Below are 18,066 nucleotides of genomic sequence, written 5' to 3'. Positions count from 1 at the left end.
ATCTTCAATTATCAAAAGAATGATGGCTCTTTCTAATCCATCATTCATTCACCATGTTAATACATATCATCTGCTACAACGCCCTTCCTGTCAACGACTACTACAGCTTCAACCACAACAACACACAAGCACACAACAGATATAAACTTAAAGTAAACCGCTCCAAACTCGACTGCAGGAAATACGACTTTAGTAACCAAGTAGTTGATGCATGGAACTCACTATATGACTTTGTAGTATCATCACCTAACCCCCAAAACATTACCCTTAGACTATCCACTGTTGACCTCTCCCAATTCCTAAGAGATCAGTAAGGGCCGTGCATAAGTGCACCAGCGTCCTTCCGTCCCCTGTCCTAATGTTTCTCTCTTACTAGTATCATATATATAAACATTGTTATATCTTTGTATACTACCAATAGTACTTGACAAAACAAACAAACAAACAAATAAATATCTAGCGACATAGCAAATACCCTCATATGCTCAAGGGCAGGACAATATTTACCATTTATTCATTTCATTCTATTTTTTTCTATACTACTACACTCCATATGTCACAAGATGCCTCAAGACTGGTGGATAACAGTGTTGCTTCTCATCCTAATATAAGCAAGGAGCAGCCAGAAAACCATCCCTTCTCTTACAGAGGTAAATTTATCTTTTACTTTAAACTCTCCTTCCATGCCCTCAGCCCACAACTGCTTATTCGTTGGATTTACAGTCTCTGCCATCTATTTTGCTTTCTCATTTCCCAGGAACATTCCGGGCTCCCAGCAGTGCAGTACGAATTATTTCCTGATAAATCGAGAAAGAAAGAAAGGCTTAAAAAGGGAGAAGGAACGAAAAGCACCCCAAAGCCATGCTGGAACAAGATTTCCAGCCACAACCTCATGACTAAGCACAAACAGTACTAAACAGATTAAATGCCACAATTTTTTTCTAGAAAACCATGAAATAATTGCTGGCTCATTGGAAGCGCCGTTTCCTAATGACGACATATATTGTTTGGTTCTGAAGCGGAAACTGTTAAATATGCAGAGAGAGAGTTGCTAAGGGCAGGATTTGAATGTTGTCTCCTGATTGGCTGTTCGTTCCGGCGGGAGAATTTGTTACTGTGTCAAATAAGGTTTGTTACTTTGTGAAGCCTATAAATAGGGTAAAGATGCGCCACTTTCTCTGAGAGAGAATTAGTGACTATACCCTAACTGATCTGTTTAACCTGCCTGTTCTGACTGAGAGAAAAATAAAGAAACTGCTAATTCACCAGTTGCCTTCTGTTATGTTTGTACTTTTAAAATGGTGTTATGTTTGCAAGCTGTAGAATAAAGGTGATAGCTGATTGGAGCAGGGCGTCCAATAAGAAGCCTGCTAGCCCAACCAATGGGAATTGGGCGCGACCAATGAGGAGCCTCCGGGCTCAGCCAATAGGAAGCTCCAGCACGAAGTCTTGAAACATTGTCACCAATCCCTGTGCTAGTAACAATGTATATAAGGTGCGGGTTTTGCCGCTTGTTTTCCAAATCACTTCCTACCAGCGAGCTAGTCACTTCAACTGTTCCTGAATGCAAATAAAGAGCTTTTAACCTTCCCGAGCCTCCAGCCTCTGATTTAACATCTTCCACTGAGTATTTTTCAGGAACCATCTTTGTCTTTTATGCATCTCACTTTCCTGCCATGTTTGAACCACCGCCATGCATCATAACCCCAGTGATGTCATATCCACCGATTAAAACGTTTCGACATGTTAGAATAGAATAGAATTTTTATTGGCCAAGTGTGATTGGACACACAAGGAATTTGTCTTGGTGCATATGCTCTCAACGTACATAAAATAAAATATACATTTGTCAACAATCATGTGGTACAACACTTAATGATTGTCATAGGGGTCAAATAAGCAATGAAGAAGCAATATTAATAAAAATCTTAGGATATACGCAACAAGTTACAGTCATACAGTCAACATGGGAGGAAATGGGTGATAGGAATGATGAGAAAAACTAGTAGAATAGAAGTGCAGATTTAGTAGAAAGTCTGACAGTTTTGAGGGAATTATTTGTTTAGTAGAGTGATGGCCAAACCTTCTTAGCCCATTGCCAGCTGAAAACATTTTTGAGTCAAATGCAGGGTTGGGTTCCTACTGGTTCGGACTGATTCTATAGAACTGGTAGTAATATTTCTGGGTTGCTGGAACTGGCAAGGACCCAGGCCTACCACACCCCAGAGCTGTTTCTCTCGGCAGTGCCATCTTGAATTTTTTAAAGTACTGTGCATGCTCGTGTGCCCATGTGGTGTATCCCTGAGTGAACTGGCAATAACACAATCTGGAACCCACCCCTGGCCAAATCTAAACAATAGTTTAACTATGGCAAAACTGTTTACCAGTCTTTGGATCTATTCTCATTTCTTCAGTGAGCATTTATGGCGCATGGTTATCACACATAAGCAAGCTAAGGGATTTTAACTTCTGCTTCATTTCAAAATGCAAATAAATTAGGTGTTAAGCCAAACAGGGTCAAACCAATTTATGAGGGTCGTCCAGAAAGTAATGCACCACATTTTTCTTTCTCAGCCTGCAGTAATGGTATGAATGCAAAACTTTAGATATACATTATTTGAATTGTTAGGAGTGCGTGTGTAAATTTTGTGTTTCTTCCGACAGATAGCGTAGCTGTAGCAGTGTTTTGAAATAGAGTCTGTAAGTGATGTACATTACAAGCAGCGTGTTGTCATTGAATTTCTCACTGCAGAGAAAGAAACTGTTGGGAACATTCACAAATGTTTGTGTACAGTTTATGGAGAATCTGCAGTCGACAGAAGTACGGTTAGTCGCTGGGCACAGAGGATGAGGCCATTAGAGGTGATTCATACAGTGTAGAAATGGCTTCGTGACTAGAACAAGGAGTGGTACCGACAGGGCATACACGCCCTTGTGTCTCAATGGAGGAAGGCCATAAAACCAGACGGAGATTATGGGGAGTGTAGGAGAAACATCATTCTTTCTTGTGTGTAAATTTTATTGTGTTCAATAAATAATTGATGAAGAAAAAAATGTGGTGCATTATTTTCTGGGTGACCCTCGTAGCTTTGGATAGCTCTATCCCAGATACATGTTTGTGAACATATGTATGCATATGCATATAACTACACCTAGCCTTTCATTTTATTTCTTTTTCCTCTTCCTTCAATTTTAAATGTATAACTGCTCGAGAGAAGTTCCCTGAGGATGGGCTGCAGCATGACTCTGAAAACTGCATAAGCCACGCCCACACTGTGGTAGTAAAAAATTTGGTAGCCTTTCACTACTCAAGATATAGAAAAATCATGACGAAGTAGAAACATAGAAATATAGAAGATTGACGGCAGAAAAAGACCTCATGGTCCATCTGGTCTGCCCTTATACTATTTCCTGTATTTTATCTTAGGATGGATATATGTTTATCCCAGGCATGTTTAAATTCAGTTACTGTGGATTTACCAACCACGTCTGCTAGAAGTTTGTTCCAAGCATCTACTACTCTTTCAGTAAAATAATATTTTCTCATGTTGCTTCTGTTCTTTCCCCCAACTAATGTCAGATTGTGCCCCCTTGTTCTTGTGTTCACTTTCCTATTAAAAACACTATAATAGTAGTGTTTAGTGAGTAATAATAATAGTTTAGTGAGTCAGTAAGTCTCCATTCCAGACTAACAATCATGAATACACAGCTGGCGACAGTAGGTAGTTCTCCAGATCATTTTTGCTGATTAAATACATGTAGGGATTTCCCACAAGCATATCTCACAATTGGCCCTGTGCTTCTTTTCTTTTTACAACTTTCTCACCGACCACTTTGCTTCAAGACAGATGTGGTACGCTATTGTCTTTTTTTAAAATCCCAGTCTATTCTGGGACTATACATTGCATAGAGATTCCTTGAAATTCAAACGTCAGTCACATATGGTATGGGAAAAGCATGCTACAATAGCTTATGTCATTAAAATGTAATGCATCTACATAAGATTACATAAATCTTCTCGTTACCATGTGTAATTTGGGTGGCCAAGTAAATCTATTTAATGAATAAAATAAACATAAATATGCTGTTTGCATAAAATACCTGAACACAAATATCAATAAGGAATTCAAATAAAATTATATTATATAAAACCATGAAAGGAATAGTCAGCTGAGTTATACATCCTATAACTTACAACAGATATAAAGGTAGAGCAAAAATTATCTGAGAACAGTAAATTAAAATATTCTGAGCATTTTTTATTTTAAAGGTGAAATGAAATAAAGTTGGAAAGAAATACTTGCTAAGGTAAAGTGTCTGAAAGGTAGATAAATGAAATTTATTATCTTACCACTAGCAAATTCTTTGCAGATTTTTTAAAAAACTACCAGATTTCAAGCCCTCGAAATCCTGATATATACATTTTTCTGCCCATATACAGGAAAATCACTTAGTTCAAACAGATATCTGTCATAAATCAAAGATATCTGCTTCAGCTCTAACCTTCATACTTGAACTAGAATTTTTTTATTATTCTTTTAAGATACAAATTTGAGGCTGGCTTGATACTAAGTACTTAATTTGTCTCTGGTGAAGGGTGCACCGAAAAAAGTTGAGAGTAATCACCCATAAAGACATTGCAAAAAGTCAAATGAAAATAAAATTGGAAGAAGGATGAGGTAAGAATCTAATTTTAGACCTGAAGATCATAAACCTACTGTAATTCTGCTTCACAAAGCATAGCCAGCTAACTTGTCAAGCTTCACAGCACTAGTTCTTCAAATTACACACACACACACACACACACCCCCTGAATTCTCCATTAAACTTATACATCAGGATTTCTAACAGGATTTCCTTCATGTTCAAAGTTTTGTAGCACAAAACCTAGAAAATCTCCTATTGTTGTGCTCCAACTCAAAACTTAGAAACATAAAAATAACCATGATTCCATCCAGAAGATTTTTTAAAAAAGTATCACAGTAAAGTAAACCATGTTGGCCGAAACACGAAACATAACCAGCAAACTGAAGAACCATCTGTGTCTACAAGGCAGAAAACAAAGAAAACATTCTCTGACGTGTTTTCCTTTAGTAAGCAAGTTCAGTTCATTATCAAATAACTCTATATAGCAAATACGAATTAGGCTGGTATCTTTCCAAACCTATTTCTATGCTCATTTTGGTTGTTATTATTATTTATTATTACTATTTATTAGATTTGTATGCCGCCCCTCTCCGCAGACTCAGGGCGGCTCACAGCAGTAATAAAACAATATACAGTAACAAATCTAATATTAAAAGTCTAAAAACCCATTATTTAAAAAGCATACACACAAACATACCATACATAAAACTACATAGGCAAGGGGAGATATCTCAGTTCCCCCATGCCTGATGGCAGAGGTGGGTTTTAAGGAGTTTACAAAAGGCAAGGAGGGTAGGGGCAGTCCCAATCTCCAGGGGGAGCTAGTTCCAGAGGGTCAGGGCCGCCACAGAGAAGGCTCTTCCCCTGGGTCCCACCAGCCGACATTGTTTAGTCGACGGGACCCGGAGAGGGCCAACTCTGTGGGACCTAACTGGCCACTGGGATTCGTGCAGCAGAAGGCGGTCTCGAAGATATTCTGGTCCAGTGCCATGAAGGGCTTTATAGGTCATAACCGACCAGAAACTGATCAGCAACCAATGCAGACTGTGGAGTGTTGGTGTAACATGTTGCTTTCTGCTTTCTATTCTGCAGCATTCTTTATTTCCTCAACTCCAGAACTGTTGCAAACTAGTTTCAGCTGAATGAAAGCAATGATAAAAGCAGAAAGCAAGCTGGATTATGTACTACAATACATGAGCACCCAGTTCTAGATTCCAAACCAAGACAACATACATTTTGAAAGTGGAAATCCAGGTTCTTAAAAGTCAGACTAGATTATTTCACATGTACTTTGGCAATTTGTACACATTTCTGAAGGGAACGCTCACCTGTTTCAACATGAACTATATTCACCCCTCCCCTCCCCTCCTTGGCTGTTCAAGATGACATCCTATTGAAGAAACTGAAAATTAAGGACAATTAAGTTGATATGATGAGCAAAACAACAACAGCCCAGGGTAAAATTTCAGCAGAAAGCTTTTCCCAATGCTGTAATCTTTTTTAATTACAAAAATGTAAGGGGAAAAATGCTTTTGTTTGAAATGCATACTATCAACTGGAAGGGTTTATGACTCCTTTGAAGGAATGCAAGTAAACACAAAAAAATGCAATTTAGCCTCTCCCCCCACTACACTTCACAAGGAAAACCTTTATCTGATTTGCAGGATCTTCTTCCTGGCATCAATAAAGGGGCTCTCTTCTTTCTGAAGCAAATGCAAGCTCAGAAAAGAAAAATTTCTCGGAGGAAAAATGAGAATACCGATTCCACGTCTTACTCCTTAGCCCAAGTAAAAATAATTTTAAAGCTGCTGCACATCAACTGTACAATTTGGTTTTCCTTTTTGATTAGATAATAGGTTAATATAACATCTCTGTAAAGATTTTTCTTTTTCCTTTTTCGCCCACCTTAACACAGTTGGTGGTTGGAAACGTTCACAAATTGAAAGCTTCTATGGCAAAAATTAGAGTTTTTCCAACTTTAGAGCTAGAGGGAAACATTTGCATATTTTAAGCACTTTCCATTTGTAAGAAAAGCTCTTATTATCCCTGATCACTAGAAATGTTTTCAGGCCCATTTGATTTATTAATTTAATGTTAAATGGGCACCATAATTGGGCATCATTAGTCTTTTCCTCCTGTGACTCAACCTTAAGCACGGCAATGCGGCCCACGAGATTTGCCTGCAAAGAGAAAAAATGTACTTTAAGAATAAACACTCAGGTGGGTTGTTTCCTCCTCTATGCAAGGCACTGCTTTCTGAAGCAGTTCGCTGATCTTCTACAGCAGGGGTGTCAAACTCGATTTCATTGGGGGCTGCATCAGGGTTGTGTTTGACCTTGGGCGGGTTGTGGGGGGGGCATGGCCAGCTCATCACTGCTGTTAGGAACACCTGTGGTGGCCCAAGCACTCTGTCACTGAAAATGGGCTCACAAACTCCGTGTGTTCTCCGTTTTTGCCTCCTGCAACCTTCCGCCAGAGAAAATGGAGCGGCCCTCCCAAGCTCGTTTTCACTGGCAGAGAAAATGGACCCCCCCCCCCACGAGCTCGTTTTCACTGGCAGTCGAAAACGGGAATCTGTTTTCACTGGCAGAAGCACCACAGGCCAGTCCTTTGCTATTTCCAGAGTGGCCCCGTGGACCAGACTTAAATACCCCATGGGCCAGATCCAGGCCCTAGGCCAGTGATGGCGAACCTTTTTTTGCTCGGGTGCCAAAATGGAGCACATTCTTCGGAGAGGGGCGGCATACAAATCCAAATAATAAATAAATAAATTATTATTATTATTATTATTATTTAGATTTGTATGCCGCCCCTCTCCGCAGACTCAGGGCGGCTCATAACAACAATAAAAACAATATCAAACAATGTCAACAAATCTAATAATTTAAAACACTAAAAACCCCTTATTAAAAGCAAACACACACACAAACAAACATACCATGCATAAACTGTATAGGCCCGGGCATAGTTCCCTCTAAGCTGAGCAGTGAGCAATCACTCACTTAGAAATCATCATCAACTCAGAGTTTTCCAAACCTGCCCAGAAGCCGAGAGGGAAAGAGTGAGAGGGAAGGAGAGAGAGAGGAAGAGAGGAAGAGAGGAAGAGAGAGAAACAGATAGAAAAAATAGAGGAAGGAAAAGAGAAAGAAAAAGAATGGGAGTAAGGAAGAGAGAAAGAAAATCAAAATCTAGTTTGAAACTAGCTCAACTATTTAAGTGGCATTTTGATATTGATAGAGTTGCCCTATTATGAGCTCACTGTTATAGACACACAGTACAGTATTTTATTTTGAAATTCTCTGAGGCAAAATAGGGTGGGTTTTTTGTTTGTTTGTTTGTTTGTTTATTTATTTATTATTTTTGTGCTGCCCAGTCCCGAAGGGACTGCCACTCAGACACTATACTTTTCCGCCCACCCCCCAAAAAATTAGAGGGAACACTGGGCCCGGGGAGATGTCTCAATTCCCCCATGCCTGACGGCAGAGGTGGGTTTTAAGGAGTTTACAAAAGGCAAGGAGGGTGGGGGCAGTTCTAATCTCCGAGGGGAGCTGGTTCCATAGGGTTGGGGCCGCCACAGAGAAGGCTCTTCCCCTGGGTCCCGACAGCCGACATTGTTTAGTTGACGGGACCTAGAGAAGGCCAACTCTGTGGGACCTAACCGGTCGCTGTGATTCGTGCGGCAGAAGGCGGTCCTGGAGATATTATGGTCCAATGCCATGCTGGGCTTTATAGGTCATAACCTATATGTGCCTACATGATGTGGGCACATGCACATGATGTATGCCCACACCAATAATGCAATGCCCTCCATCATGCATGCATGCACAACCTCCTCTGTGCTCCCACTCCCGTACCATGCATGCACACAGACCTCACTGGAGGCTCCAGAGCCTATGGGTGGCGAAAACCCGACCCAACAGACGTTCATTTCTGAACTTTTGATAGGCCCTTTGTGCCATTTTCACCTTCTGCAGGCTTCAGGAGGCTTTCCTGAAAGCCTGATGAGGGTGAAAATGAGTCCCCCCCGCCCTCTGGAAGGCCAAAAATCAGCTGGCCAGTGCGAACATATGTACTGAAGCTGACATAGGGCAACATTTTGCATGCCCTCAGACATGCCTCCGCGTGCCACATGTACAGTAGGTTCACCACAGAGCGCTAGGCCTTGAGTTTGACACCCATGTTCTACAGTCATTTTGGAGTCAGCGGTAATCTTACATTTAGCATCTCTTATTTGGTTCAACATTTTCATTCATAACTGCTTGGAAGTGCTGCAAGGTTTGCATAGCCTTCCTATTTTGAAATATTTGGGGTTGGGCCTTGATCTCCTGTCAACAGTGGCTTATATGGCTAGACTTTGGTTTACAATCACAATTGCCACCAGAATTTCTGTGGCTAACCCCAGGTGGTTCAGTGAGTCACCTCCAGTTTTATGACTTTTTTTTGCCAGAGCTGTGCAGTCAGTAAGTGAATCCAGTTTCCACCGGTGTCTCTGTTGGATGCTGACTGAGAAGCCCGCAAATGATGGATCCGCGGACTCTGGAATGCTGCAAACGCCATAAATACATGCCAGTTGCCAAATGCCCAAATTTTGATCAAGTGACCCTAGGGATAACTGTGATGGTCATAAGAGTGAGGACCAACAACAAGTCACTTTTCCCCCCAGTGCAATTGTAATTCCAAACAGGTGATAAATGAATGGTTGTAAATCAAAGAGTGCCTGTAACATCAAATCAAGCAGAAACTTCCTGTGTTCCATTTGGGGGCTATGACAACTTATCCTCTCTTCAGAAAACAGCAGCAAAGAAAACATGTGTGCCAAACTTTCACTTTCTCCGTAGACTGCACACACAGAATGGGGACTTGCTCAGTTCTCAGCCATCCGTGTTTGCACTTCCCAATCTTGCCTTATCTCAAGAAAAGATGCACAGAACCAGACACAAGACTCTGTTTGATCAGATATTGTATTCAGCCCGAGCACTTGGACAGATTAGGAAGATTTACAGCATTTCACCTGGTTCTCTGCTGCTGCCTGGAAAATGCATCTACGGAGCCACCGAGGCTTCAGCTTTACTAGAAGGAGGCTTTATTTTAAAAACATCCCATTCAAACTCATGCAGCCAATTATTCACTGAAACGAAGTCCTGGCAGCTCCGGAGGTTTTTAACTTGTTCCAGATTCTACCATATACCATATATACCATCATATGGTGTATGATGGGAAAATCAATTCCACTTGATATCTGTCTGTGTCTCTGCCTGCCTATCATCTGTCTGTCCATTAATCCATCCATCCATCCATCCATCCATCCATCATATGTGTGTGTGTGTGTGTGTGTGTGTGTGTGTGTGTCTGTCTGTCTGTCTGTCTGTCTGTCTGTCTGTCTGTCTGTCTATCTATCTATCTATCTAACATATATCTATCTATCATCTAGAATAGAATAGAATTTATTGGCCAAGTGTGATTGGACACACAAGGAATTTGTCTTGGTGCATATGCTCTCAGCGTACATAAAAGAAAAAGATATGTTTGTCAAGAACTATGTGGTACAACACTTAATGATTGTCATAGGGGTCAAATAAGCAATGAAGAAACTGAAGAATCTATCTATCTACCATCCCATATCTATCAGCCTACCTATCTGACTGTCTGGTCTGTCTATCTGTCTATCTATCATTAATCCGTCTGTCTGTCTGTCTGTCTGTCTGTCTGTCTGTCTGTCTGTCTGTCTGTCTGTCTGTCTGTCTCTCTCTCTCTCTCTCTCTCTCTCTCTCTCTCTCTCTCTCTCTCTCTCTCTCTCTCTCTCTCTATCTATCTATCTATCTATCTATCTATCTACCAACCATCCTATATCTATTTATCATCCTATATCTTTCAATCTACCTATCTGTTGGTCTGTCTATCTATCTGTCTGTCTATCCTCTTTCTATCCTCTGTCTGGTTCAGAGGAGGAGTTGGAATTGGGGCCGTCTGACAAGGATGGCACGTCAGGTGCCCCTGAGGCATTGAGGGAGGTGGTTGACCAGATACAGAACTGCCTGCCTTCACAGACAAAAGGGAGGATTGGCTGCTGGCTGGCAGTGGTGCTGATAAGACAGTCCATCTTCTTTGATGGGGAACTGCTGCCTCCTCCACTCAACTCAAGGGCAAGGAGAGTGGAATGTAAGAAAGCCCAGAGAAGGGCTGCAAGGCTACTAGGGAGGAGGCTGCTCCACCCCTCCTCACAAGGAACACCTGGAGGATAACAACTTAAGGAGAAACCATGGGAAGTTAGTCTTTGCTTATACTCCCCCGCCCTGTTGCTGTTTGCCTTGCCTTGCTTAGAAGATTGCTCTTCACATTTTGTTTTGGACCTAGCCCTTCTCCTATGGCCTGTGAAGGATTGCATTTGCTTCACTGTGTCTTTGGAACTGCTTCTTGTCTGGGGTCTATTTCTTGTCCTGAGGATTGCCCTTGTCTTGTGCCTGGTTTCTGCCTTGTGGACTGGATATGGACTCTTTCACATACTGCACTGGTTGGGTTTTCAATATATGAAACTAACTATCAATGTATGTTTGGAGGAAATACTGTACTAATGTTACTTTAAGGGCTAGGCTGCAATAATGTTACTTTTAGGGCTAGGCTGCAATTATCCATAAAAGGGAGACAGATGTGTTGCTCTCAGTTGTATTGTATTGTATTGTATTGTATTGTTGGTGGCTATTGATAATGCTTGCTATATTGCTGTGTGCTAAGTTATGTTATGTGCTAAAATACTGATGTGTGCTAATAATAATAATAATTAATAATAATAATAATAATTTATTAGATTTGTATGCCGCCCCTCTCCGAAGACTCGGGGCGGCTCACAACAACAATAAAAAACAATGTTATAATGGAACAAATCTAATATAAAACCCCATCGTTTAAAACCAAACAACACATGCATATCAAAGATAAAATATAAAAGCCTGCGGAAGGTGTCTCAGTTCCCCCAAAATAGTTATAGTTATAGTTTATTAGATTTGTATGCCACCCCTCTCCGAAGACTCGGGGGGGCTCACAACATAATAGTGATACAATACATTACAACTCTAATAGTAGAAGTTACATCAATTTAAAAACATTAATACATAGTAAAATCCCTAACTATACAGTCATATACATTCAACCTAATCCATCATACAGTAAGGCCGAAAACATAATGAAAAGGGGGAGAAGGTGGTAATTATCGCCACGCCTGGCGACAAAGGTGGGTCTTCAGCATTTTATGGAAGGCGAGGAGGGTGGGGGCTGTTCGAATCTCTGGAGGGAGTTGATTCCAGAGGGCTGGGGCCGCCACGGAGCCAGCTGACATTGTTTGGTCGATGGGACGCGGAGAAGGCCAACTCCGTGGGACCTAATCGGTCGCTGGGATTCGTGCAGCAGAAGGCAGTCTCGGAGATATTCTGGTCTGATGCCATGTAGGGCTTTATAGGTCATAACCAACACTTTGAATTGTGACCGGAAACTGATTGGCAGCCAGTGCAAGCCACGGAGTGTTGGTGAAAAGTGGGCAGATCTTGGAAGCCCCACGATGGCTCTCGCGGCCGCGTTTTGCACGATCTGAAGTTTCCGAACACTTTTCAAAGGAAGCCCCATGTAGTACTGTTGTGTGCATATGCAGAAGCAAAAAAAATCACCGAAAATGCCCAAAATCTCATGCACCTGCCATGTCCTCTCGTGAGAGTTTGCTTTCTGTTCATGTGCAGAAGCCAAATCTCACTCTGACATGCCCGCCCGGCTGCCAATCACCCTGATCTGTGCATGCAGATCCATTTTCTCTACCAGAACGTCATCATCCCCCCCTCCCCCCGTCGAGGTACGAACCCCATGCTGTTTGTAGGACAACAGTATAAAAGCAAGGACAGTTAAGAGTGTACACATTATTAAATGACAAAATCTTATATGTACTCCCCAGAATGGACTCAAACCCAGCAGCCCTTACCCATTATGGAGACATCATACTCAATCTGGAACAGAGCCTCCTGGTTGCACTGACGCAGAATGTTTAGTGCATCAGTGTGACTCACACCATGAAGAGGAATCCCATCCACACTCAGCAGCCGGTCTCCAATTTTCAAAGACCCTTCCCTGCATAAAATGATAATGGCACCCATTAGGAACAGATATCTGACAAACTCAAAATAGTCTTGGGGTGAATGGTTATTTATCTACTAACAACACTTTCAAAGTTCCATATCTGCTCAAAGATTTGCACATAGTGGGTCTAGGACAGTGACGGCAAACCTTTTTTTTTTCTTGGGTGCTGAAAGAGTATGAGTGTGCACTATTGCGCGAGTGCCTACACCCATAATTCAATGCCTGGGGAGGGTGAAAACAGTTTCCCCAGGCCCCCAGAGGCTGGAAATGGACTCTTTCTATTGGATCCAGTAGGTTTGTGTTTTGCCCTCCCAGGCTCCAAAGGCTTCTCTGGAGCCTGGGATGGGTAAAAACACTCTCCCCCAACCCTCTGGAGGCTCTTTGGAAGACAAAAACGCCCTCCCAGGGTTTCTGTGTGAGCCAAAAATCAGCTAGTCGGCACATGTATGCATATTGGAGCTGAGCTAGGGAAACGGCTCGCGTGCCAGCAGATAGGGCTCTGCCTGCCATCTGTGGCACCCATTCCATAGGTTCGCCATCACTGGTTTAGGTGCTTTTAAAGTGTGGGATGCAACTTTTGATAAAGTACAAAGCTAATCTGGATTGTGTTCCTGCTTTGTCGGAGAAAGATTACAGTGAGTTTTGAGATAATTCTAACTTTGATTGTATAAGACTGACCTATAAAGCAGGAAAACTGTCAAAACTTGTTCCTGCTTTGCTTGAATGAACCTGTAGTAAACTCATGTATGCAACCAGGGAACAAACCTGGAGTAAATGTTGAGACCTGTAAGTCTAGTTACCTGTTTAAGCCAGGGTATTTCAACCATAGAAACTTAAATCTGGGTGGACTTTAATGCCTAGAATCCCCCATTCAGGTCTGTTGAGAAGTTGAGATACACTGGTTTAAGCCATATCTGCTCACCAGTAGCATTGTAATTTGGTGATTTGGCATACATTTTTATTAATAAAGATTGCACAAATTTATTCTTCGTTTTAAAGAATCACAGTATGATAAACCCTGTGCACTTGTTTAGTTTTCTCTGATCTGTTATTTGCTTGACACAAAAAGGCTGGTGAAAAAAAAATAGGGCTTATGTGGTTTTTGTTTACTCTTCCTTTTACTTAATTATCTTTCAAATATTATTACTGTTTTCCAGTGTTACCTTTTTCATTAATATTCTAGTATTTCTGTACTGCATGGAGAAAATCTATCTATGTGGTGTCTATAAGTCTAAAACAACTTGATAGTACATTATTTTCATAGTGACGTTTTTATAACATACTCCCGCCCCTTGCAGTCCATCACTACTGTGCTGCTGAACCTGAAATTGGTTTTAAATGATGCACAACTGATTAATTTTTTCAAATGTATTTTCCATAGTTCATCTTTTCTGGCTACTAAGAACTAATTCAGCAGAACTCAAACGGTATCTGTATTAAAAATGCAATGGACAATAGACCAAATGTAGAGATGCAAAGCTATTGGAAATGTTTTTATAGGTGGTACGAAAAATATATATTTGTTTAAGCTTCACTAGTAAATGTGGAATTATGTGAACATTACCTGTCTGCTGGGCCACCTGGTCTAACATAAGTCAGTACTAATGACCTGGATTTATGCCAGTCTTCATGGGCTCCTCCTGTAAGCAATTTGCAAAAACAATCCGTAACTGATACAGACACATATCCAACAAATATGTAAAAAGAGAAGACATTTTTAAATCATCAAGCGGCTAGCAGTCATTTGCTGGAACATATGGAGAAACCTGGTAGTATCCCATCTGTCAGTCTCTGAAGATTACTTTTCCATCTCCCCAAAGATGCCCTTCAGAAAACCACCTTAGAATGGCATTGGACACCCCACTTCCTCCTTTGCCCGTTTCCAAATGGCCCAGCATGTTGCTAATTAAAAGTGCACTGACCTCGTAGTACAAATCCAAAACTATTGCCTTCTTTATAGAGGGTAACTTCAATGGTTTTTGGAATGATGCCAGCACTATTATCAGGGGCTGCAGACAAGGGAAATAAAAGAATGAGCTAATGCTTTCCACTTGCTGAACTCCCCTTCTAGAAAATCTGCATATTTATAAGTTCTGGAGATGATATCAAACACAAAAAAGTCATCTACATAAGCCTAACATAAGGTTTCATAAACTGGACCATTGCCTATAACGCTTGTCATAATTGAATAACAGCATTAAAATTGCCAGAATCTGTCTTGCAAATTGCCTCTGATCAATCTTAATAATACACATATACATACATATATCCTGAGCTTGTTTTAATATATTAACAAACCGGAGCCTTTTCTTCTACAAGCTTCAAAGCTCAGTAGGATTCCTAGAGCTAACAGTTTTTGCCACAGATGTTTATTGGATTCACAAATACCTTAATAATAAGCCAGCTGGCAACTTTGAATGAATACATTCAAATCCTCATGGCTAAGAGGACAGTTGTTGATTGGGATCATTAAGTGGAGAAAATGATTAAGTGTAAAACAGCGCTGAAGGAAATGTGTCTTAGTCCATATTTAATTCAGTACTTCATTTAATTTTAAACACTTATGAAAGCAATGCGAAAACAAAGACTGCATCTGTTATAAGTAAATGGCAACCTATCGCACATTCTGTGTTATGTTTCCAGACAAAATGCTTTCCTCCTCCTCATAATAGTGTGTGAAATATATGCACAATATGAATCAAATAAATTGGTGGAAGTATTAATAGTGTTTTTTTTTAATTCACCAGTTAAGTAGATTGGTGAAATGAGAAAGAGGAAGAAGTTATTATATTTAAATGGCAGCCGCAAGCCACCATTTTGGAAATGCTATCTCCCCAGCTTTTCATACATTTGATCTCTCAACCTGATGCCCTCCAGATATATGAATAGTAGAACATTCAATAATCCTGATTTGCCTTGCTATCAGGGAATTCTTGGAGTTGCAAATAAAGAAAGACTGTTCAGAAGAGAATACATCTGCTAAGATGCTAGAAGATTCCCGTGCCTCTAAAATGAAGGAAAGTCTATTATTTTACTTCAAAATTAAAATCCAATAAATTAACTACCACACTGATAGTCAACAAAGATTCCTTTCATTGACAGATCAGTCTAGTGTTATTATTATTTGAGTTAGATCCAGAAACGAGCTCTTCAAACTAGGTGGTGCAGTAGAGTTTGCATGTTCTACCTCAGAATCCTCCTTCTGGTTCAAAAATCTTTCCATTGTCACTAACAGTTGTTGGGTAACTGGACAGAAGAAAAACTTGCTTCCGATGCTATGTAATGTTAATAACATTTACAACCCACTAGCCAAAATTAAATGTACTCTTTAATATTTTAAACCAGAAATAAAAATATTTAGTTGAGTAAAAAAGACCATTGTCTATTGAGCACAATTAAGCAGCAACTCTACTTCTAGCATATTATTTAAAATCATAATCATTTCTAACATAATTGCAATAATTTTTCTTCTCTAACTGTACTCGTTGCCAATCTCTGCCCCTTGCAACTCAGAACAATCTTCCAGCGAGCTTATGAATATAAGTCTAATTTCTAGTGCTATAATCATGACCACAATGTGTGGTCTACTTTCTTATTTATTGATGCTTCTGGTATCTATTTTATATACCCACTGATACTTGTGAAATCTTTAGTACTTTTAAATATTTATGCGCAACAACATCAAATAATTAACAGATGGATAAAAGCAAAATCCACTGTAATCACTCTGTGTAAGAAATCATTGTCAAAATGTCACTTCAAGTAAAGGAATTTCAGATGGCAAAACTGGAACATCCTGAACAGTTGGAGAAAGTACTACCAACTGAAGTAAGATTATTGGTCTCATGGTAAAGCTGTTGTAAAATATATATATATATATATATTTTACAACAGCACGAAGCTCCTTAATCTTAAAACACTGAACCATAAAGCTTTATTAAGGATATACTAACCAGCTAGTGGTAGTTCATATTCTACTTCTAATATTACCCTTTCTCCCACATTCTTCAATAGACTTATAATTTCATCATGTCGCAATTTTGTCAAGTTAATCCCGTTCACTGACTTGATGTAATCACCAACGTTTAGCTGATCACTCCTGTAACATACAAAGCAAAATATCTCAGTTCTTTCCAAGGCCAGACATTATAGTTATAAATCAAAATACACAGAGAGACAGTTTTACTATTTTTGCTTTAAATTTCCTGGCTGTTTTCTTTACTAAACGGTACGTTCAATTGTATAAGCCCCATAAGCAGACCCCAGGTAGATTGTTGTCCTTTCCATAACCACCAAAAAGTCTTGGATCAACTCTGATTATAGTTTTACTGACTATGTAAATAGAAAGATCTGTACAGTAAACAACATGCAGAGCAAAACAAATCTTATTTAATACCTGAGGTGTCCATCATTTTTTTTAAAAAACAAACATACATTGCATCAGAGAAAATAAAAAGGATTTATGATGTTCAGTCTTAAATCCTATCTGCAGAACCTGTTTTAGCTGGGAGGGTAGAAGGCAGTGGTGGGTTATAAATTATTTTGCCACCGGTTCGCGGGCGCAGAAGCATCCTGGGTGGGTGGACGGAGCCTCTTGCTGCCAGTGCTACTGATTCTAAGAACCGGTCCAAACTGTGAACAACCCACTGCTAGTAGAAGGAATAGGTCATTCCAAGATGGGATCCTAACAAGAAGCTCAAAATGCAATCCCACTTAAACACTACATACCTACCAAGAAATTAAGTGAAATATATCTTCCCAGAAGGATTTGTATTCCTCGCAGACAGCTGGTAATTTGCGTCCTATTATTGCCAGCTGTTTTACAAGGAATATGGATCCTTCCGTTTCCCAGTTTCCTGCAGGACTGAAGGGGCTTCTTGGATGAGAAGCAAAGCATCATCAGGTAAGGAACTGGAAGGTCCCGTTGCCTCCTGAGAAAACACCTTTGGGACAACCATGATCTCGATGACTGAGAACCTCTACAAAAAATACCATTTAAGCTTGATGTTTGCCATTTGACGTGTGTTCATATTGACTGTCTGACTTGCTAGTTTGTTCTTGCTGTACATTTCATTCTCCAGCCTTGCAACCAAGAAACTCTGCATCTGTAATTATCTTACCTTGCTGCCAGTCCTCCTGGCCTTAGATTAGAAACCCTTGGTTTCCCATCTTTATCTGTGCCACCAGCTATAGTTAATCCAAGGGTGCTTCCTTCCTTTTTGATTAGCTCCACAATCGTGACTCCTCTAAATTCTTCTGATGATATAAAGAGAGAACAATTCAGGGCACAGGCTTTTTATT

General features: G+C 40.3%; 1 protein-coding gene across 5 annotated transcripts in view; it reads right to left on the bottom strand.

Annotated features, from left to right (window-relative positions):
- Positions 1–18,066, bottom strand: part of GRIP2 (glutamate receptor interacting protein 2) — a 626,179-nt gene that overhangs the window by 100,965 nt on the left and 507,148 nt on the right. For 4 of the 5 annotated variants that reach the window (XM_070738325.1, XM_070738326.1, XM_070738327.1 and 1 more), the window contains exons 3-7: positions 17,886–18,021; positions 16,719–16,864; positions 14,688–14,774; positions 14,330–14,405; positions 12,611–12,756 (exon numbers count right to left, since the gene is read on the bottom strand). In XM_070738325.1, the coding sequence (XP_070594426.1) occupies positions 12,611–12,756; positions 14,330–14,405; positions 14,688–14,774; positions 16,719–16,864; positions 17,886–18,021 (591 nt within the window). The remainder of the gene's footprint in view (positions 1–12,610; positions 12,757–14,329; positions 14,406–14,687; positions 14,775–16,718; positions 16,865–17,885; positions 18,022–18,066) is intronic. The other variant, XM_070738329.1, reaches the window with a different exon arrangement.

This window comes from Erythrolamprus reginae, chromosome 2 (assembly GCF_031021105.1).
Source record: "Erythrolamprus reginae isolate rEryReg1 chromosome 2, rEryReg1.hap1, whole genome shotgun sequence".
Classification (NCBI taxonomy): domain Eukaryota; kingdom Metazoa; phylum Chordata; class Lepidosauria; order Squamata; family Dipsadidae; genus Erythrolamprus; species Erythrolamprus reginae.
Note: the sequence above shows the minus strand (reverse complement) of the source record. Positions and strands in the feature narration are given on the sequence as shown.